We start from the raw sequence: 22,813 nt of genomic DNA on the forward strand, positions 1-22,813 counted from the left end.
ATGCACCTGTTTTGCGATTGGATGTGGGAACAATGGTGGAATTATTTTAGTTTTATATATTTCCGGTTGCTGAGCAATATGACAAATTGTCGCAATGAAGACAATGTCCGCGACAATTTTTATAACGTTACAGCACATAATGATAATACTTGTATTTAAACGTCACGTACATTGTATTGAAAACAGTCAGAATAAAAACTGCCCAACTTCCATGGTATGATATATACATATATACAAAGCATTTGTAAAAGATTCCTCACCTAATTTTTTACAAAATACCAAGATATAAATCAGATGATAACTTAGTTATATCAGATGTAGACAAGAATCAACGTTCTTCGAATCATCATTTCCGGTTATGTACTCGATGACAAGAATAGACACGTACTGTCTAGGTATTTTACAGAAAGGCTTACTTTGAACACTTTCGGTAACGTACATAATCTTGTAGCTATTATACAAATCGTTTTGCAATTGTAATGACGCTGCATTCGAAAAATAAAAACGAGGAGATACAAAACCGACCCACTTTCTATATTACGTTGCTTACATTGTACTCGTAAAACCCACATAATGCTGATTAAAAAAAATTGACTAGGTTATTCAGTAAGCTAAATAAGTGTACTTATCTGTTAAATTAAAATCAAGAAAATGTTTATGACACGTTGACCCTGTTATTGAACAAGACGTCTCTGATGTGCGTCATGACGTCGGCTATTCGAGTTAACTCTGAAGCGATGGTGTGCATCGTCTCTGTCATTCTTTTGGAGTTCTCCACCTTCTCTTTTTCGAGTCGGATCAGCTCAGCGACCTCTTCGTCCTGGTCTGAAAGCAAAAGATTGCAATGAGGAGTCGAATACGCCGAGATCGTAAATGCATGCTTGTTAACCCCCACCAGAATCAGCAGCCTCGCCGGCGCTGGCCCGCAGCCGCTGGGCCCGTCCCGGAGCAGCGCCGGGCGCGCTGCCCGCCGGCTGCGGCGCCTCGGGCTCGCGTCGGCGCTTGCGGCCCCTCGGCGGCGGCTTTGCCTCCGCTGCCGAACGAGCGCAAGTGAACATGGTTGTTCGGGTACTTGAGGCCGCGGTGCAGTCTTTTCAACAAGGGTCATAATGGGTTTTACAATAAACTTGAACATTTTGCATTTGAAAAAAAATGACAGTTTACAATTACAAATTTTATAGTTTACTAATTTTAGCCCTGAGTATTGATAGAAGGTTCTAAGTGATAATTGTCTTGACAAACGTGGCTGGATAGTTATCTTGATATTTATAAAATTAATTGGAACATTAAAATGCTGCCGCTGCAAACTTCCTTTATTTATTTTTTTCCACCTCGAAGGCGCAAACACATGGTGTGTATTATATCCAAATGTGTCAAATGTCAATCCTAAAAAAGTCACAAATCAAATCGTTTTCTCAAATAATTTCCTTCGTGTTTATTTTATTTTTTTCCATCCTCTAAGGTGTACGTACATACATCAAAACTGTCCCTGACCCAAGCTAATAATTTCGAGGCCGTTTCCTCATGCTCCTACTGAGTGGTCATTTACTCAATGTATGTCATTTATAAATAAAACTCAAAGAGATAAAGGTATACATCTGCGGAAGGTTATCGTATCAATATCCTATAATTATCATGATAATTAACAAATAATTAACAAATAAAATAAACACCTTGATAATTTCGAGACCTGGCTTGAAGCACTGCAGTCTTCCATGAGAATGTGCTTAAAAAACACGAGAGTCTATGGAAAGATTGAAGCGAAGCAAAGTCCGTATTGTCTGCCTACCCCATCGATGATAGAAAATATAAGTATAGTATCAAATAGATTTTTGTTTTTCAATGTAAAATATTAATTTTATTAAAAATGAACGTGTTTTTTCTGGTCCAAATTAGGAAATTTCTTTGATGCAAACAAACCACCGATTTGGATGGTTTCGTCGGGCCACAGGCCCTACAGGCCTCACGGTTACGGCTGACTGAAATGAAAAAGTCATCCCACAAAGATTAATACATTATCAAAATGATCAAAACACATACTTTTACAGGAAAAATAAAAAACCTAAAACTTTAATAATTCCGCACCTGATTGATTTATTTCGAAAAATGTATGTCGAAAACGATGGAAATAAATAAAAATGTAATACGAAGTTTTAACCAAGAAGATTTTCAAGAAAATGTGAGAAAACCACATTATTTTTTTATTCTTATAAAATTTATTTAAATTTTGCACAAAAGTTTCAAAGAACTTTGCGCTATTTTTTGTGTAAAAACGATAAGAGACAGTGGAGCTCCTTGCGAAAGAGTTCGTCCAGGCAAGTACTGCCACCTTACCTTCTTCTGCCGCCAAGCAGTAATGTGAGAATTACTGCGTTGAGGTTTAGAACGGTAAGGGTGCTGGTGAAATTACAGGCACATGGGACTTGTTGACTTATGTCTCAGTGCCCCTCAGATCACCACCACCAGGCGCACGACTTGTTCGTCCCGTTATTTGGCATTATAAAAAAGACCGACAAACGTATCACACTAAAAATTTACAATCTTGTAAATTTTAAAAGCGTAAAGGCTGTTACAGAAAATAATACTTTTACGTGCTTATTAAGACAATACCCAAACGTGAGATAAAATAAATACAAGAATAAACGTGCAAGGTACTTTTACAAAAACGCTCCATACGATTGTTAATTAAACCTAAAGAGGCTTACGCGTAACATAGGTGTGTTATTATATTAATGTTTTTCATTTCAAAAAAATTTAAGTTACAACAAAATAGATTACTTACCTTTTTGGTGTAAAAAAAATTTAGGAAGAGTAAGTAATAGAACAACATTATAGCCTGATAAAAAAATGGGCAAAAATATTGCTCGTTTATTCTAGGGGGACGTAGTTATACGAGTACGAAAAGGCAAATAATATATGGAAACGACGGCAGGGAACATACCGTAATACAGATTCACTGACGAACCACTTTCGTTGTTTTCATTCGCATCTGTTTCTTCTCCAATATCCTGAAATATCAACAATCTCATTAATGTGATTCTATCGAAAGTCAAATATAGTATGCAGCACGATTTCATTTCCTAGGAGTTTTTGTTTATGGAAAGTGCTGGACTAAATTGTTTCATCGAATCTCTAATACATCGACCTGACACTTACTTCCTCAGCAAGAGGATCCGACTTGATGACCACCGAATCCACTGCCCCGTCTCCAATTAAACCCAAGATGCAGTCCTCCATCGGCGAGAGAGGTACGATGTTCTCAGGGGGCGGCAAGTGGTTGTCTTTGGCAGCTTTTAGCTCCAACGCCTTTCTTCGGACCCGGTATTTCCAGTCGCACCAGTACTGTGGACATTTTATTCAAAAGACTGAAAATAAATTAATAAAAAACTGCATGTTATTTTACTGCACGCTGCTTTATAAAATAAATTATTATACTTTCAAACACACTATATTTGAAACGCAAAAGGATTAGACTTTCCCTTCTTATTGTGAAGAAACACCCGACAATCAAACAAAGTTCGGGGATTGCTCGATTATAAGAAGAAAAAATGAAATAAAAACTTTTACTCTTCCATAGCACTGGCCCTGGACAAAGTAGTTTTTTTACTTTTGAATCCATAAATGTTTAATTACATTATTTAAACTATAAAAACTGTCGATAAAGATAGATTTTTGTGCGCGCTTCTCCGCCTGTGTTTTATAACACGTCGACGTTCCATAGCGCCTTTTTTCTTAACTTTGGCCTTAGCGACAACTTTCAATCTTCAACAGTTGATCTTTTTTATTATACTAAATGAGGGGACGAATAAATCCTGCGCTTGGTGGTAAGTAACACGCCTACCCAAAACAGTTGCAGAGCCACTCGGAGTTTTAATACGATCTGAGGTCTGCCTGCCGCTGCGCGCCTCACCCGAAGCAAGCAAGCAAGAAAATTGGCAAGTTCCATGTGCCTGTAGTTTCACGTCACCCCTGCCCTTCAAAACCGGACCGCTTTACTTGGTGGTAAAAGCAGATACGATGGCACTACTGCCCTAGATGAACTCTTTTACAAGGAGCTCTACTGCTAAAAAGCCCTTATCAGGACCTTTCGGCTCCAATTTCTTTCACATTTAAGAATTGGCCAGAATTTTGAATTACTTTCTGAACAACTCTTTAGTCTACACACTAAAACTGTAGTTTACATGAAGTACATATTTTTCCATATTTAATTTTAAAACAATGCATTGTATAATATTTAAATTGCAAGTTTGCAAAATTGCGAGTTTCAATGCGATACAATGTTCAGCAGCAGACGAAAATTAATATGCTACATTTGTTTACATATTTCCATACATCGAACGTTATAAAATCATGTTCTTTAATAAAAAAAAGAGAAATTATACAAATATTATTTGTGGAAAATATATATACTATATATACGATACAATAACGCAGACACTCATGGCCCCGCAATTGGGAAAGTCTGTATCAAGGGTGCCATCGACATACATAGACAACCAAACTACATCCAAATTCACGAGAGAAATAACCGTAGGCCGTACAAATATATCTCGCCCGGAAATCGAACCCGAAAGCTCTGCATGGCAGACCAGCGTGATAACCACAGACCAGAATGATAACCGTTCGGCCTCTGAGGCAGTTTTGGAAATAGACCTTATCATTATCAATGAGAAATTAAAGTCCCGTTAAAAATCTACTTGAAACACCCTGTAAAGTGTATTTGGCTGTTTGAGCAAATGCTTAACAACTTATACACAGAAGTGCCTATGAATTCTAAACGAAATACCAAAATGCAAAATATGTTACCTTTGACCAACCTTTCCCATCTTTAAAAGCGCCATCTTTGATAGGATTCAGTTTCTTTGCGCATCGGTTCCACAGATCGAGCGAGTGGAACTTGCCCCGCCGGCCCCGCACCAACCCCCTCGCCAGGTCAGGATGCTTCTGCAGGAATTCCAGCAGACCACTCATCTGATCGACGCTCACTTGTTTACGGGTTTTGAAATCTGCAAAAATATGAAAAAATGCGTAGAAACTGTTTGCTAATCGCATGCCACACACACAAATGATTATGTCGATCATTTAGATTATGTTAATCGTGTATCGGATCACACAGTTTGTTATTGCCGTACGTCTCAAAGTAATTAAAAGCAAAACATTCTTAGCTATATCTTACCTTTAATTACTAACTAGGGTTGAATATTATTTTGTCATAATTTCATTCTACATTAGGATAATCGTGACGTGATGCCGTTGATGTGTTCCGTACACGTAACTCGATCGACATGCCACGTATTGTATTGTCCTCTTACGTTCTATTATATGTAATTTCAAAAACTTTATAATTTATTATAAATTACAATATGTTTTACAAATAATTAAGAAGAATATTAATAATCATCGTCATCTTGCGCTAAAGAGTCAAAGTCAAAGACAAAAAGAATTAAAATAAAAGGGTAGTAACAAACAAAAAACGTATTACTATGAATTATGTTTATTTATTTAATAATACGCAATGAATTAATTAACATTCATGTAAAAATTTAACAAGATATGGGCAGATAGCCAAGTAGGCCATTGATAAAATAATAAAAACTGAGTATAAAACAACGGAAAAATAATATTATTATATCGTGTGTCTATGTAGACAAACGATGGAACAAATAAAAGTACGGAGTTACGTACCATTGTCCATTTTGTGAGCGTCAAGTTATGGATGAGATATGTGGTTGTTATAATTGCGTTTCGGGGAACATTTCTGCTTCCTTACGAATAAAGATAAAGTTTCAAAAACACTTAATTGAAGGTTTTTATTTCTCGTTTCACTATCGATTACAAAATCGTCTTTGTCTCGAAAAGTGACACTTCGAATTCCCCATAAGATGAACTGTCAAACTGTTTTACCGATTGTTAAGGTGGCGGGAATATTCGAATGTAGAAATACGCGCATTCAAGCGAGTACATGAGCGCAGGCTCGCGTTAGCCATATTCTAATTTTATTCGACCCGGTTATTTGAATTGCTTTGATGAAATAAGCGATATTATGTAACACATATTTTGATATCTAAACCATGTAAGTAGAACTAAAATTCTTAACAACACTTTATAAATACTCGAATCGAAGTGTAGTTAGCACAAACAATCGAAATTGTATATGCTTTAAGCTTCCAATTAAGTGTAAGCTTATATGGGAATTATCTTCAACGAGGAGATAAAAATATAGCTCCCTTTTAAGAGCTTTGCCTTTTCGTTTCGCTCGAAAAGCGCTGCATTGAAATGGCGGCTGACCGCCCGCCTGTAAATTATCGCATGCGTAATGGAGCTCGACTATCATCACAACAAATATTTACTTCACACTCAATATTTTATAACCCGACCAAGATGAGAAGCCACGCCCTGCCTTGTGAGTTTGTGCGACCGATAGTAATTTACATTTAGTCGTGTTAAAATATTTCACGGTTAATAAAATCGACTAGTGATAGAATATTGGTTACGGTTTCCAATATCTTTGTCGCGATGACTAAATGTAAGGTATGGAAGGTTTTGAAGACGATTGTGGCTTTCATATAGCAGACAATGACAATGTTGCTGGATTGGCTCAAGTCGATCAGGCGGGTGAGTACGCTTTCTTTGTTCATATAGTTAATTGGTTGCACCTACGTACCTATACTTGTAGGATGGATGATTAATTGTCACGCAGCCTCGAGGAACGCCCCGATCAATGACTAGGGATCGTAGTACCCCTTCTATTTGGGCAAAATCAGCTCAACGGCGGGCTTACATTGTTACAAATATTGATTGTGACTGTTTCGTGTTTCCTGTTGCATTCTGTGTCTACCCACTCTAGAGCTGTTGACCTCATTTTGATAACCCTAATAAAGGGCTGCTAAAACATCAACGAATCCTCATATTATATCAGACTACTTTGCTGACAATAAAACGTTTACGGAAGAAGCAAAAATAAATTTGTTATTGGTGATAGAAAGTTCTCGTTTTGCCTTTTATTCATTCTTTGTACTCTAACTACATAATAATATTATTGATTATGTTAAGCAAGTATCACTTACGAGGTTTAGAACTCTTTGTCTGTATTCTATTTGCGTGTGGGGACAGTTTGCTACATTCACCGTGACTTTCGATGCGCGTCATCGGCAATGGTCGCCATGTACACACTGTGGGTATGTAGGTACATACGTCACCACTACCCCATTTGTAAGATTGGATACTTGAGCTCCCGTCCCATGGATTGCTTAGGAATTGTTTATGGCTTAATTCTGAACGGTGTGAACAGGGGACCTTGTGTTCAGGACTAGCGCAGCTACGGACCAGATGCACGGTACCTACTCAGCTTACAGAACAGGAGTCCATTTCGTTCACAGTAGAACAAACATATAATTACGTCTAACGATGGAACAAGTTATATTTTTTCAACTCGAGTTACTCGAGTTGACGTGACAGCTAGCTCGAGTTAACTCGACTCGGTGTCTGACAGAGCAACCACGAGTCGCGAGTAGAATTCGAATCCGCCGAAACCAACCCGAGTGTGCTCCGAAGATCGCCAAACCGACTGAGTGAGAACGAGTAGCCGATGCGCTGAATTCGGAAACCGAACCGAGCTAGCTCGAGTAGACTGCTGGCAGTAACTCGACTTAACCGAAATAAATAACTCGACTCGCCCATCGCTCGCGACTCGAGCGTGCTCCGAAGGTCGCGGAACCGACCGCCGAGTGGGAACGAATAGTCGATGCGCTGTATAAACGAAGTATTCACCTCGGGCGGTGGCGGGTACCGAACCGAGTTCATATAAAAGTAGCTCGAGTTGACTCGTTGTGGCAGTAACTCGAGTTAAATAACTCGACTCGCCCATCGCTAATTACGTCTTACGATGTGAAATAGGAACATTACTTTACCGTCTTAATTAATCCCAAAAAACTTATTCCCACACGCGAAGCTATTTATAAAATTTGGTTTCTCATCCCGTTCAGCCATTAAGGTAATTTAACTTTCGAGATTACTACCTACATTGAATACTTACAGACATTATTCGTTCATACTTACATTTCTACCGAATATCTAAATACTGTATTAAATTCACTGAACTGGGTCCTAAGTCTGCTGATTTTCTTCAAACTACTAGTCATTGTGATTCCATTCAGACTCCACTGAGATCGTACTCCAATTATGATATACGTGTTATTCTGCTAAAATCTGGTAGAATCTCAATAGTACGGCAGTGATGGCATTCATTAATTAATTTAATCGGTAACGATCGATGTTGCCTGACTAAACCTACAATAGGAATAACTATGCACATCTTTTTCTGCAGCTGTAGAGCCCCTTGTGAAAGAGTTCCGCCATGGAAGTACTGCCACTTTACCCATTTCTGATGCCAAGCAGTAATATTAGTTAGCATTACTGCGTTCCGGTTTTGAAGGGTAAAGGCGCGTATCCACGCTTTGAAAAGTCGCTGACTCTATGCAAGAATTCGTGTCGTTTCTACAAACGATCTGTGTACACTGCCTCGGCGCCGGATAAGAAAAAAAATCTTGTTTACCCCCGACACGATGCGCTCTGCCGCTGTTGTATGAGGTAGGGTGAGGTGCATTGTCAGTAAACGAAAGTTTATACACGTGGACGGGTGTTGCTTAGTTGTCAACATATGCAACAACATATTTCTTCCCACAGCCGGTAGTAAAACGACAGCTACCTGAAAGACTCGTAATGCACTGACACATTTTACCCTACACACGTATGTCCGAAAGCATTCGTATCGTGTACACACTCATCATTTTCTCGTCTGCAACAGACACGACATGTTTTCGTGGCTAGATCCGACAAAGTTCTTGTCGTGTACAAGACAATTCTCATCTTTTCTGTAGCACACACGTCGATTTTTTTAGCGTGTACACGCGCCCCGAGGTTGCTGGTGAAATTACAGGCACATGGGACTTGTCAACTTATGTCTCAGGGAGACGGGTGTAGGGCAGTGCCCCTTAGATCTTTGCGATGTACGCTCTGAGTGGCACTGCAACCGTTATAACAGGCGTGTTGCTTACCATAAGGCGTATGTATGACTTATTCGTCCCGTCACTGGACATAACAAAAAAAGGAAAAATAAAAAAAAATAGTTTTTGTCTGTTTTAGCCAACAATTTAGTCTTCAAATTATATATCGATTCGCTATTGAACAGCAGAATACCAAAAAATGCAATTGCAGTTGAATGGTAGCTCGATGGCGACCCCTACTCTTAACTTTTAGTAGAATACAAAACGTGCAAAATCCTGCCATTGACATTCTATCGGAACAAAACTGAGATGATTTAAAATTGGCGGAATTGTGGCCCAGACTTTTGAAATCTAACATAAAAGATTTCAATTTACGTTTTCATGTTTTCATTCCTAGAGTAACCCACGGCACATACGGGTACTTTAAGGCAGTCAAATCGGCAACAACTTTCATTTCCGTCTGAACAACGAATGAAAACGAACAATTTGCCGCGAAATTAGCCAATTACGCGGCCGGTAATAGGCTATATATTTCTTTAATTCCCCTCCGGCATGCTTCGCCGTTATTGCTTGTCCGGCCAAGCCAGCCTTCAATTGAATATCGAGGCAGTGGACGAATCGGCACCGCACTGGCCGCGCGCGTTGGATCATTCCTTGCCTACGTTTCCTTAACTTTTGCCGCCAAATGTTCATACGTCGAATATCACAAACTAAACGCAACTATATTCTTTATTTTAACTTTTCATATCATTGAGTATAACGCCATGGAAGTCGATCAAATGAAAATGGAAATAAAGGTCGATGTTGTAAGTGCTATTCTATTGATGCAAATTTATAATTCTAGTACCTACCTAGTAGTGCAATATTTTGGATTGAAAAGTTTCCTTTCGCGGTCAGAACGTGAGTGGACTGTCTTAGCACATTGTATTCTTGTAAGTAGGTAAAAATATGTCTTAAAATGGTAACTGTCAACGATTTGCCACAATCGATCGAATGTGGCTTGCATTATTTTCAGATAAGAAAACTACTTGAACTCTGAAAGGGATGGACACGACCAGGCTTGTTCTAATGTGTGTATGATGACTGCCAAACATTCATATCGTCTCTTTCTTTTACGTACTTGTTTATATACCTTTGTAATCGTCGCATTGCTCTTACCGTTGCTTGAACGTTATAATATAACACCCACAAGCAAAATATTTTAGTCCTTACTTTCCTTTCTTGCCTCCGTAGAAAATTTATGCATATTTTTACAAAAGATCTATATTATCATCATCAACACGTTATACGTCCAACTGCTGCACACGGGTCTCCTCTACACAGAGCGTTTAAGCCATGGTCATCGCCACAGGCCCAATACGAGGCTTCATACGTTTTCCAAGAGCTAGGACCTTTTTCGATATCCCGGTTTCATCAGGATGTTTTCCTTCTTTGTTAGCGAGAGGTGCTGTCGCTAAACATCAATCAAGAAATCAAATTCATAGATACATACTACCACAGGGATTCGAAGCAACTGTTCCCCCACTGGGCTACCACCGCTCTCGATTGACAAAGCAAATACTACTCTATTCTTTCTCTTTTTTTTTTAAGCATTTCTTTAAGAATAGTTTCAAAATTACCTGATGCAAATAGGAATAGGAAATAAATATATAAAACAGCGTCATTTCATTACACTAATTATAATGATTGAGAGGCAATTAATTAGAAGCAGGGCCAAACAACGCACCCCACCCTGACTTTAATTACTTTGCTTGTTGCTCTATTACAAACACTGTCTCTACATTGCCCAATTACTTGATTCACTCCCTACCTATATACTCGTTCAATAAAAACTGCGCGAATTTGAGAGTACATGCAGGGAGAGTATACGTAAAACAAAAAAATAGTTAATTATAAATGGTCCATTGCCGAACACAGGCCTCTCCATAAACAGGATTTATTTTACTCAGAATGTTGAGTTAGAATGATATTTATGGTTTTTGCTACGACACATCAAATACAATATCAGACAATTTGTACCCAGTAACCGTGCACTACGTACTCGTACGTACGTATTCGTGTACGTACTGTACTCGTGCAAAAGCTCAGGCAAAAGCGAAATATTTACCTAGTCGAACATAATTTGTATACATCTTGCTGGGAAACATTCTCATACTCTAATGCGACACATTCACTAATGTTTATGTAATTGTAACACATTCGTATATATGAGTACCAGCTCCCGTAGTGTGGCTACGCATGATAGTCGCGACACGCGCGATGAAATTGAAATAAGCGCGCGCTATTGCCTGTCTCAATCAGGGGGGCTACCACAACCTCTTAAACCAATATTACTATAACCTTACATTGACTTTTCATACCATAACGCGCTTAAAGTAAGCTTATTGTAATATTAAAACTATGACGGCTTTGCGACTATTCATTCACTCAATTCGTACTATGACGCGACTATAATATTAAAGTAATATTGCTCTTATGTCAAATTTAACAAACTTAAAATAGCTGCACGGATGCAATGGAAACAATATTATTTTTAGTTTTATTTTCTTAATATTGATTTGTAATAAATAAAAGTTAAGTTGAAATTATTTATTGACATAATATATCTCTTCAATATTTTGTTTATTTTTTTTAATAGCACATAGGAAATAATTTCTCGTTAAATAAAAATACACTATGTTTATTTTGTAAAATTATGACAGCGCCATCTATATGCTACTTGGCGAAACTAACAGTTCTATTCTATTTTTAAGTTTCTAGCTTCTCTTGTAGAATTTTGCCAATGTCATCAGTCATGGGAGTTACATTTCGTTCTTTAGATGTTTAATTAATGAACACTGCTCTTTAGTCTATTCCGGCTTCTGGAACAATACAGAGCAACACGATATACCATCATCTTTAGAAATTTTTAAATAAATAAGTTTTATAATTTAAGTTTGTTAGTATTAATAAAATCAGTTACTAATTCTAAGAGGGTATTTGTAAAAACATGTAACAGAAACTTGAAATTTACGGGGCGAGGAATAGAAGGTGGAATACTATCATAAATAGAACACGTTCTGGTAGGGCGGCTGAATCCTTTGTGGCGAAAAAAAAGAACCAAGGCTTTTTGGGGATACTTGTTTGGATGTCGGCGAAATATTTGCCCTTAGTGAGTTTACTTTTGCTCCACTCTGCGCTCATAACATTGGCAACCTTGAAAACCAAAATCAAATTGAAAACATATCATTGGCAGCTACAGGCAGGAGGTCATAAATGTAAGTCTTGTAATGAATGAGACAACCTGTTTGGATAGCATTTTTCGCCAACATGTCTGCAGTTTCGTTACCTTGGATCCCACAGTGACCAGGTACACACGCTAACACAACTTGTAAATTGTTAGGATGACAATGGTGTAAAACTTCCGTGATCTTTAGGATATTATGGTATTTTGTTTTAGCAACAAATTGGTTTGACAAAATAGCCTGCAAACAGTTTTTTGAGTCTGATAAAATTATGCTTTTGTTTAATTTGTGAGATTCAATATAGCTGAGGGCTTCGAGCAGGGCTGTAGATTAACCTGTGAATATTGATCCGTGAGGTGGATATTTACAATTCGAAATTATTTCGAACTTAGGGATCCATACAGCCGCACCCACACAACCATCATCAGCCAGCTTAGAAGCGCAGACGCTTCTAGCTTCTAGACGTTTCTAGCTTCTCTTGTAGAATTTTGCCAATTTTTTTCGTCTAGCTTTTGACTATTTACACAGATGTAAATAGTCAACCAGTCTTGCCAGTCTTTAGTTAGGGCTATATTAAACTGCCTGTCCGCCGCAGGAAAGACTTTGTAAATACCAAAATCCAAGATTCTTTTAGGTTTATATATTATTGCGTCATAGAGACAAGAAAAAAGGGGATTTTTATCAGTTTGGAAGATAGGAGAATTAATACTAATAATTTTTTTATAACCTTTAAGAATGAAAGGAATATCTTTGACTAAAGTCCTAGTCAGATCAGACAGTTTGTGGAGTTTAGATAGGAGAGGATGAGGGGATAGTTGCGCAACTTTGTAAATGAATCCATACGCAAGAAGCTGCCTTCTCAGGAAGAGAGGGGGTTCCACACACTCAACCTGGAGAGCATTTATAGGTGAAGACTTCATAGCGCCGATAATGATATGGAGACACTTTAATTGAATTTTGTCCCACATTTTAAGAGCAATTTTGTGACAAGGTTCTAATAAAATTAAGCCGTAGTCAAAGTCACGAATTATGGCGTTATATAAAATTTTTTGACAGAATGTGAAAGAAATATATTTGTTAAGGTAAATCAATGTCATCAAAGCGGGACAGAATATTTAGAAGAGTAGAGACTAGTAAGTTAAGAAAGTTGTCATTGTTATCGAATGTATTAGTGTTATGTAGCAAAGCAGAACCATTTAGGGAAGAGGGGGAGTTGCAATTATATCCCTATGGGCTTATTTATCATAGCCTGAGGTTTGCTGGTGGAACTTTGGCTTATTATTTATTGTGACAGTTTTTTTGTGTGAAGTGGTGACTGGGAAGGAAGAGGATTGTGTAGAAGATAGTGAGACATATGACAGTTGTGTGGATCCACATGCCACATCAGCAAATGAGCGCCTGACGGCTGGGAAGCGGGCAGTGGCTTCTAAGTAGGACATGTTCTCTTGGGACATTACCAATTTTATTGATTTTTGACGGGAAAATTCAGGGCAATTTTTGTCATTGGATGGATGTAACAATACATGAACAATACAGGCATGTTGGGGTAGAAGCATTACAGGATTCCCCTGAATGGAGTTATGCGCATTTATAACACCGGGGTTTAGACCGGCATTGAGCTTTGACATGCCCAAAACGACAACATTTCAAACACTGAATGGTGGGGAGGAGATAGCTTTCCACAGGAAGAGATGAATAAAACAAGTAAACATTCTGGGGCAGGGATTGTTCATATATTATTTTTTTCCTATTTTTAGTAAGGAATAGACAATATTGGGAAATCATTCATTCTTTCAATTACTTTAGCAATAAATAATACATTCCTTGGTTGACAGGTTTGTCACGGTACGAATATGAGTAATATTATAATAAGCTTACTTTAAGCTTACATTGAATTAAGATTGTTTTTGGAAAGGTTATGGTAAGCCCCAGATCTAATTTAGATAGCCAATAGCGCGTGCTTATTTCAATTTTATCACGCGCATCGCGACTATCGTGCGTAGCGTGCTACGGGGGCAGATAGGTGCAACACAGTTTGGCATTACGTACCTTTTTAAGACATTGTCAACTTTTATCGGCGATTAAATATCACGTCCCCAACCCGCATTAGGCCATTACGGCCTTACTACCTTTTCCGTCTAGGAATTGTTCCCAGCAGAATATAGGAGGACTAATATAAAACATCTGTTGTTTCATTCCGAAAACGATCGAGCGATCGAATCAAAAAACAAGGGAGCCGCCGAGGCCAGCCATTAGCCTCCGACAATGTGTGATTTGAATTCCAAAGGCCACAGTCTAAGTGCTTTCTATAGTCGGCAGTCGCAGTCGCCACGAAACAATCACTAATTTTATTGTTATTATACCTGTCCTTACAAGGCGTTACCTTCGTTGACGGAGGCGTACAATTTGACAATAATTGTTTATTTATTTATTCCATTAGGTAAGTAGTTATTGCCATGACACCCCGTAGGGGTATTCCACTTGGTCGCTACTTTTCAATTTACATTATTTTATACATTACAAAATATAATATAAAAAAATACAGTTTAGATTAAAATAAGATGTCAATTATCCATCATGTCTTCGTCAAAGATTTAAAATAACCTAATAAACTCATTTAATTAAATACAACTACATAAGTTTGTCAATATAAAATTCATTAAATTATAATAGCATTTTTATCAATTAGTAATACTTTTAGTTTTTCTAGTGAAAGTTATGTAATTTGCCTCACTTCTTAGGTACTCGGGTAGTTTATTGTGATTTTTTTATTGCATTATAATACGGACTATTCTGATAGATGCTTAGTATACTTTGCGGAAGGGTTAATTATATGTTCTTATATCCTTACGGTCTTAAAGAAGTGGGTACAGGACTAATAAACAGTTCACTGTTTTTTCTAATAAATTTCGCCATTTCTAAATATGTATACACATAGAAGGCAGGGTTAATAGTTCTATTTTTTTTAAATGTAGCCTACAAGATTCCATCTGTTCGATATTCGTGATGATACGTACTCACTTTTTGTGTAGAATAAGAAGGCCAATCCTACCTAGGTACTGTTTCCCCATGGTTCGTATGAAACTGTAATTTAACCATGCAAGCATGCTCGTAATAGGCTGATAAAGCTGTTTTTAAATTTGTGACACATTTTAATTCGTGTAAATCGTTAGTGAACTGGGACGTTTTCATTGAAATTTTTTGTATATGTGATTTCCAATCAATATGTGTGTCAATTTCTGTTCCTAGGAAGCTATGCGTAGTAACTTTCTCTAATTTTTACCATTTACACATAAATTTGATCCTAAGTCTGACTTCGGTCGTGGTCGAAATTCTATGATTTATAATTTATTTCTAAGTTGTGTTTGTTAAGCCAGTTTGTCACGTTTTTAAATGTCTGTTCACAGTGTATCTGGAAGTTTTTGTTGCGCTTGAAAATAATTGAGATGTCGTCTGCAAATAAAGTACATGGTATGTGTTGTGTTGTGTGTGTGCTGTAGAACTGCATTACCCGAATACAGTCTATTACTGCGTTTCTACATTATGTAAAGTTTTTTAAAATACAGATTGCACAACAACGATCTCTTTCTTTCACCGTTGAAATAAATGGAAAGATTCATCTCCAGATCAATAAATAATAATCACAGATAAATTGGTTCTATACGTATGTTATTCTTTTCGAATAAATCGTATAATAGCCCTAAATACTCATATTTAGGGCTATTATATTATTTAGGGCTAGGTATATTTATATGATGTTTTTCGAGGAGTGGACGTCGTTTTATGATTTCAATAAAATAGGATTATAGGACGATAATGTTTATCGTCGCAGAGGCCAATATCTAGCGGACCCAACGTCCGCTGGATATTGTTACATAACAAATATTAAACAGTATCTATAATTATGTACGGGCCTTTGTAGGGTAAAACTAATTGATATTACAAAATCGTACTCATTATTTAGTCTCATTACACGTTTTAAACAAAAAGGAATCTTTCTCCCTTAGCTACTTCTCGTAAATGTAAAGATTTTAATTTCGTACTTCATTACTTAATCATGATTTTCATCGGTGGTGAATATAATAAGAAAAACAAAGTCTAACCTCACTGAAGACGGTATAGGTCGTACATCAGTGAACAACCTTCGACTTTGTAACGTTATCTTACTCCAAGCAATAGAGCAATTCGTGAATCGAAGCGGGAATAGGCTTTAGCGCAAACATTTGTCGACAGCACACGGTCCACCCCGCGGCCTGCCAGGAGAAGGAAGCGGCGCCCATACTGAAGGGGCCATACGGTTCGTGGTGCACGCCTGATACTACGCCGACACACGCAGCGTAAGCAGGGGTTTCGTATTATATTTGCTTTCACAACTCATTCGATGTCCCGTTCGCGCTCGAAGCCAGTGTAGTCTTGTTTACAAATCTTGAGAAACAATCCTCGTGATCTTGGTGACTTTTATGTTTCAGATTGACACCAACAAATCTTAACAATGAATCACACGACTGCAATAAACGGTGAGTTTACGAAAAACCTCTTGAATTTATATTCTGAAAACTGAACCACCTAAACAAGCTAATACAATTTTATTTTTCAGAAATCTGTTCAACTTCCAAAAAGTCCATCTTTTCACCACTCTTCCCTCCGAATACACGACGATCGACGAAGTTAACGAATTAGCCACCGAACTGAAACATTTCAATGCCAAGTCTGATGAAACTTTTGTGAAAGAGTATGTTGCTTTCAATATTTACAATTATTGCTCTGTAATAAAAATCAATTTCAACATATTTTGTATGATTTTCGAATTGATAGTTGACACGTTAGGGCGAATATCGATTCGAAACTTTGGAGTACTCAATTAAGCATTTCCAGAGATCCCCCAGAGGAGCAGCCCGTACCGCCAGTGGAAATTCCTCAAAGCCCGGTCCCATCTTCGCCAGTTCGAGAAAAGAAATGGAAAGGTTTGAGGTTGCCTTGCTGCGATCCGTTCCTGCCTATAGACCCGCAGGGTAAGCTTGATATTAATCCACTCTATACAAAGAGAACACAGCTACTTAATGACATAGGTTTATTTCAATGTCTCTGCGACAATATAATAACCCTTGGGTGCCAATCAAGAGTCGAGACGGTGCGTCGAATCAATTACATATGTTGTCCATTTATGTCGATTCAAGCAAGCTATTCCGAACCTTATACATTGAAAGTAACTACCGTGTAACTACAGACAGTTACATAATGGTAATTCTATTTTCTATATGCATAAGCTCAAGGACTTCCTAAACAAAAAACTGTCTTGATAAATTGTCATACACGCTGACATCGAGTAGCGAAAAATAATTCGTTTCGGTTGAAACATAATGGTGGAGCAAATGTTGCTTGTCTTCATTCATTACATGAAATTATTTATAATTTAATTATTTTTATTTTTATTATTCAATTATAAAAATAATGTTGTTATTAACGGTGACCTTATAAAAATACTCGTAAATGACGACGTCTAAAGACAACCTGTCGTATTTCTTTTTCATTTTCAAAAATATATATATTACGTATACATGTATTCTACGAAACTACAGAAATTCTGTAGAAACTACAGATTTTAATTTTAAACTTAAGGAATTACTTACTACAAGAGCGTACTACACAATATCTGACATTACTTTTAATTCCACAAACCCATCATAAATACTCGGTCGCTATTGTTATCATGTCTATGAATGAATAAATAAATACATTTGTAATTAAATAAAATATAATAAGCATTGTACGTTATGACTAACATAATTATGTAATATATAGAATTATTTTACCCTATAGTGTTTAAGTTGTTGACATTTGAATAATTGTACTTTAATTTTAATTTATTTTTATTTTATTGACTAATTGTAAATATATTATATGTATTAAATATATTATATATTATATATATGTAAATATATATATTGTAAACATATCATATATAAATATAACATTGTACACCCGACAGGGGTATGAACTGTTGTACTCAAATTACATGTAACATCATCTTTACCAGTTCAAACAATAAACGATTCTGATTCTGATTCTGATTCTTATTGAGCAATAAACCACTTATATTAACATTTTCATTTTTCCAGGTCGTGGCTACATCAGCTGGCTTCTCCTAGTGACCTTCTGCTACGGCTACAACGCCTGGTGCATCGTCCTTCGGGCCACCTTTCCTTACCAGACCCCTGAGAATACTCCTCTGTGGATGACCATGGATTACTTCTGTGACGTAGTGTACTTGATCGATGTAGCGCTGGTCAAGCCGAAGTTAATGTACCTGCATGAAGGATTCTGGGTCAACGACCCTGTGGAGACCAGACGAAATTACAAAAAGAAGTTGCAATATAAGGTACACTTAGGAAGAGTAACGAAGAATCTTCCCACAAAACGTCGTAACTATGTATTTCGTATTGGAAAACTTGTGAAATCGCGTTTTGAAAGTCATGCATTTTTCTTGTAGTCGTAATAAGCAAAGTTCTATTTGATCACAATGTTCTTTCTCAAGTGCTATGTTTCCCAAGTATCAACATTTTAATTGCAATAAGTTTGTGTAATTGCATTTCAGTTCGACGTCATAGCTCTCCTGCCACTCGATCTGCTGTACTTATACTTCGGCACCAGTATGGTCATACTTAGATTCCCACGTCTATTGAAGCTGCAGACCTTCTGGGAGTTCCATCAGGCTATGGACAGAGTGCTGTCATCACCTTACATCGTAAGTTTTTATCTAGATTTCATTTTCATCTAAAAATCTTAACTACTAATATTACAAATAAAATTTGGATCCTAATGTCATTGGACATAGGTCGTCTCCACCATACGCTATTGCAAAGTGCATTTTCCCTCGTTACCAGTTATGTAACTTGGAGCTTAACTGGATACGTTCCTTTCTTAGGCATTAAAGATATTCTTGTCTTCCTCTCAGGTGAGAGTGGGCAAGATGCTATTTTACATCTTCTACCTAATCCACCTGAACGCATGCGCATATTACGCGATGAGCGCGTACATCGGCCTCGGCTCCAACGGCTGGGTGTACGACAACCAAGGCAACGCTTACATACGATGCTTCTACTTCGCTACTAAGACCGCTACTTCTATTGGTGAGTCATCGATTTTGGCTCTCATGAAGTTTAAAACCCTTATTAAAATTTATCATCAAATCTTTGAATACTATCGGGATAATTACTAATTATAATTTTCCTTTCATATTTTGCAGGAAAAAATCCGAAGCCAGAGAAAACTGAAGAATACCTTTTCATGACGGCTGCCTGGCTGATGGGAGTGTTCGTGTTCGCTTTGCTCATTGGGCAAATCAGAGATATTATTGCCACTGCTACTAGAGCTAGGGTAATTCATCGTATCAAACGGTACTCGTTGGAAATGCTTCGACGCTTGTGAGCAGCACTGCAACTTTTTAACCAACAGACTATTTGCCCACGCCTAGCCTTGGATGCGACTTCAACTTTGATCATCGAGTTTCGGCAACTGGCAACCCACAACTAGCTGTTTATGACGTTTTTCATATAATTTCAAGAAACCGCGCGACGTAGTAACTTCAGTTGAGAGTTTCGGCAATCGACTACAGTTTCCGATTGCCGAAATCCGTGATTAAATAAATTCTTAATTGCCGTAACTAGAAACTTGCAAATTTGCACCGGTTGTCTCCAGTTGTCAGTTTCCGGTTGTCGGTTACAACCGCAACTCGTGAAGCACCTTTACTCTTTCCCCGTCCCCCGCAGCGTCAGTCTTGACCGTGGATTTCGAAAGTTTATTCAAAATTGCAGCAACCAGTAACTAGCCCTTTTAGTTGCTACAACCGGCAACCGTTAATGGAAACTTGTAAAAAGTTGCCAGTTGCGTCAACTAAAGTTGCTCCATCTGCGGAGCGCCTAAAATATTGTCTGTTGTATTTCCTAGTCGGAATACCGCAACCAAGTGGACGGGTGCACCGAATACCTTCGCCGGCTCAACATGCCGAGCACACTACAACGACGCGTCACCGCCTGGTTTAATTACACTTGGAGTCAGCAGAGATGCTTTGGTTAGTTTTTTTTATAGGTTTTTGTTCTTTTACCTTCAACCTGTAAATAAGTGCTAGTTTTCCATATTAGTCATTTCGGAGTATAAATAAGCACAGAAGTAATACACATAGAGTCGTGTCTTGATACTCGATAACTGTTAACTCGTTCATGGGCAGTAATGGCATTTACGGTAAATTAAATATCAGAGCATAGCAGGGTAGCCCGTTTCGCTATAAGGATCTGAAAAAACCTGCATAGCTGCTGCCTACTGCTTCTTCGTAGAAAAGTATCAAACTATCTGACCTGTAAAGGGCCCGAAACGTCGGTTTGTTTGAAAAAATAAATTTACGCGATTTAAATCCGGAAAAATAGTTTCATTTCCTATCTGACAAAATTAAAGACAATGACAAAGATAAGGACATTTTTGTGTGTGCTCCGCGAACGGGTTAGCAAAAAAATGTAATTAGACGTAAAAATATAACTTTTTTTTTACCATTCCGGAATTTCAGAGGTCGGAATTTCAGTTCACTGTATGTGTATTATTACCTAAAGTTTAAGTAAATATACTCTGCCCGTTCCGCCTCTGACGATATCACGCGAGATTGTACGGAGGTGACCGTGCAGGGAGCCAATTTTGTATTAAGCTAATTGCTCGTTCTGTACAGATGAAGCGAGAATTTTGGATTCACTGCCATACAATATGAAACGTGATGTTGCCCTTGCTGTGCATATTACCACGTTGAGTAAGGTAAGTACAATACAACATTATCTAATCTTTCCAAAGCGTGAGCAACGCAAATCCAATCTAGTCAGATTTCGGAAAACTCCAGCCGAATCCTATTTAAAAAATTAAGCCCGCGCTTGACAATTGCAGTTAGCGTTAGCATGAGCCGCAACTGTCGACAGGTGCAGCTGTTCAAAGACTGCTCAGACTCTCTCCTTCGAGACCTCGTCCTGCAGTTACGACCGGTCTCGTTCCTACCTGGTGACATCGTCGTGAGGAAGGGAGACGTCGGCCATCAGATGTACATAATCAAATCTGGTGAATGCTGTGTGAGTTACACTTCTATGTATGAAGTTAATCGAATAATTGAGCACGTAGCAAATACTTGTTACATACATCCTACCAGAGAATATACATCTAAATATCTACTATCTATAGATTTCAATATATATGGCGCCTGTGACAGGTAATTTTATTGAAAAATATCGTTAATGGAGTAAAATGCTAATAGGTAATGTCCCACGATGAAAACGAGGTGCTGGCAACTTTAAAAGAAGGTTCGGTGTTTGGTGAAATAAGTCTTCTGGGCATCGACGGACTGCGACGGCGTACTGCTACAGTCAGGTAAGATCTTTCAAACGTACGTACAGTGTTACAAACAGTAATTGGTATTATTAATGTGACTTTTAACTAACCTACTCGTATGTCGGAATCTGGAACCTGTAACTTGTGACAATCGTTCGGTGAATAACTGCAAGTTTTTTATGATACAAAATGACGGGACGAGCAAGTCGTATGCTTGGTTGTAAGCGACACGTCTGTCCATGACAGTTGCAGTGTTGCTCAGAGCTTCAAATCACAAAGATTAGTGGAGCACTGCTACTGCGTCCGTCGCCTGAGACATAAGTTGATAAGCTCCGTGTGCTTGTAATTTTATTAGCTCCCTTGCCCTTCAAAATCGGAAGGCAGTGATGTTCACATTAGTTCTTGTCGCGGGAATAGGTAACGTGGCTGTACATTCCCTGGATTACTAACTCATTCATAAGGAGCTGTACTGCCCAAAAAAGTCTTAAAAGGTGTAACCGTTTATATTTAAGGGCGCCAAATAACACGTTACTTCGTAGGATGTTTGAGTCGTTGTTGTTGTCGTCATTAATATATTATCTAATGAAGTTGAGTCTCAAATTCGTTTTCGGATATCTTTATCAACACCTAATATTATTTAATCGCTAGATAATTGGGAGATACTTTGTTTTTTTTTTCATAGAAATGGTCCTTCATTTTTATTTAAAGGCTTTTGTGGAAAAACACAATCGTTAAGTGCCACGTAATTAACGGTACTTTTGTAAACTTCATGTAGGTATGACATAAATTTAAAAGTCAGAACTTGTAATCGTTAATGAGAATGAAACATTTTAAGCGTAATTCAGTCAGTCTCAGTCACCGAGATCACGGAACTTGGAAAGGGCCCGGAACGTCGTTCGTTCGACGAAACAAATATACGCGATTCAGGTCTGAAAATGCGTAACAATCGCGAAAACCTAAGAACTCGATATTAATAAGAAGTTCGTTGTAGTTACGCGCGCCGCGGAGCCATGTCAGCGTCAAAATTGCTTGTCGTTTCAGATCGCGAGGATACTCGAGCCTGTTCGCACTGTCCCGAAGCGACCTGGACGCGGCGTTGAAACATCACAAGGAAGCCGCCCACATCTTGCGCCTGAGGGCCGACCAAATGATCAGGGAGAACGCGGCGAGGCAAGCGCAGCAGCGCTTCGCCGACCAGGAGGCCAGGAGGTCGGCGAAGCTCCT

The 22,813-nt window shown here is 38.1% G+C and overlaps 2 protein-coding genes across 2 annotated transcripts; one reads left to right on the forward strand and one right to left on the reverse strand.

The window, feature by feature from the left end:
- Positions 1-364: 364 nt before the first annotated feature.
- Positions 365-5,759, reverse strand: LOC113226152. The gene is made up of 6 exons (XM_026458683.1): positions 5,686-5,759; positions 4,807-5,006; positions 3,157-3,342; positions 2,942-3,008; positions 896-1,090; positions 365-825 (listed from the first exon to the last, which is right to left on the reverse strand). Exons 1-6 carry the CDS (start codon positions 5,693-5,695, stop codon positions 656-658), a joined length of 828 nt encoding a protein of 275 aa, XP_026314468.1. The 5' UTR covers positions 5,696-5,759; the 3' UTR covers positions 365-655.
- Positions 5,760-6,567: 808 nt separating this feature from the next.
- On the forward strand, positions 6,568-22,811 carry LOC113226116 (cyclic nucleotide-gated cation channel beta-1; the record flags this gene model as incomplete). Its single annotated transcript, XM_026458645.1, has 14 exons — positions 6,568-6,615; positions 16,463-16,566; positions 16,699-16,746; positions 16,827-16,961; positions 17,105-17,241; positions 18,349-18,608; positions 18,825-18,974; positions 19,185-19,359; positions 19,476-19,606; positions 20,177-20,300; positions 20,946-21,028; positions 21,187-21,333; positions 21,516-21,628; positions 22,631-22,811. Coding segments are annotated over exons 1-14 (1,827 nt in total), but the record flags the coding sequence as incomplete, so codon positions are not given.
- Positions 22,812-22,813: the final 2 nt, after the last annotated feature.

This window comes from Hyposmocoma kahamanoa, unplaced genomic scaffold (assembly GCF_003589595.1).
Source record: "Hyposmocoma kahamanoa isolate Upper Pololo Valley unplaced genomic scaffold, ASM358959v1 182, whole genome shotgun sequence".
Taxonomy (NCBI): Eukaryota; Metazoa; Arthropoda; class Insecta; order Lepidoptera; family Cosmopterigidae; genus Hyposmocoma; species Hyposmocoma kahamanoa.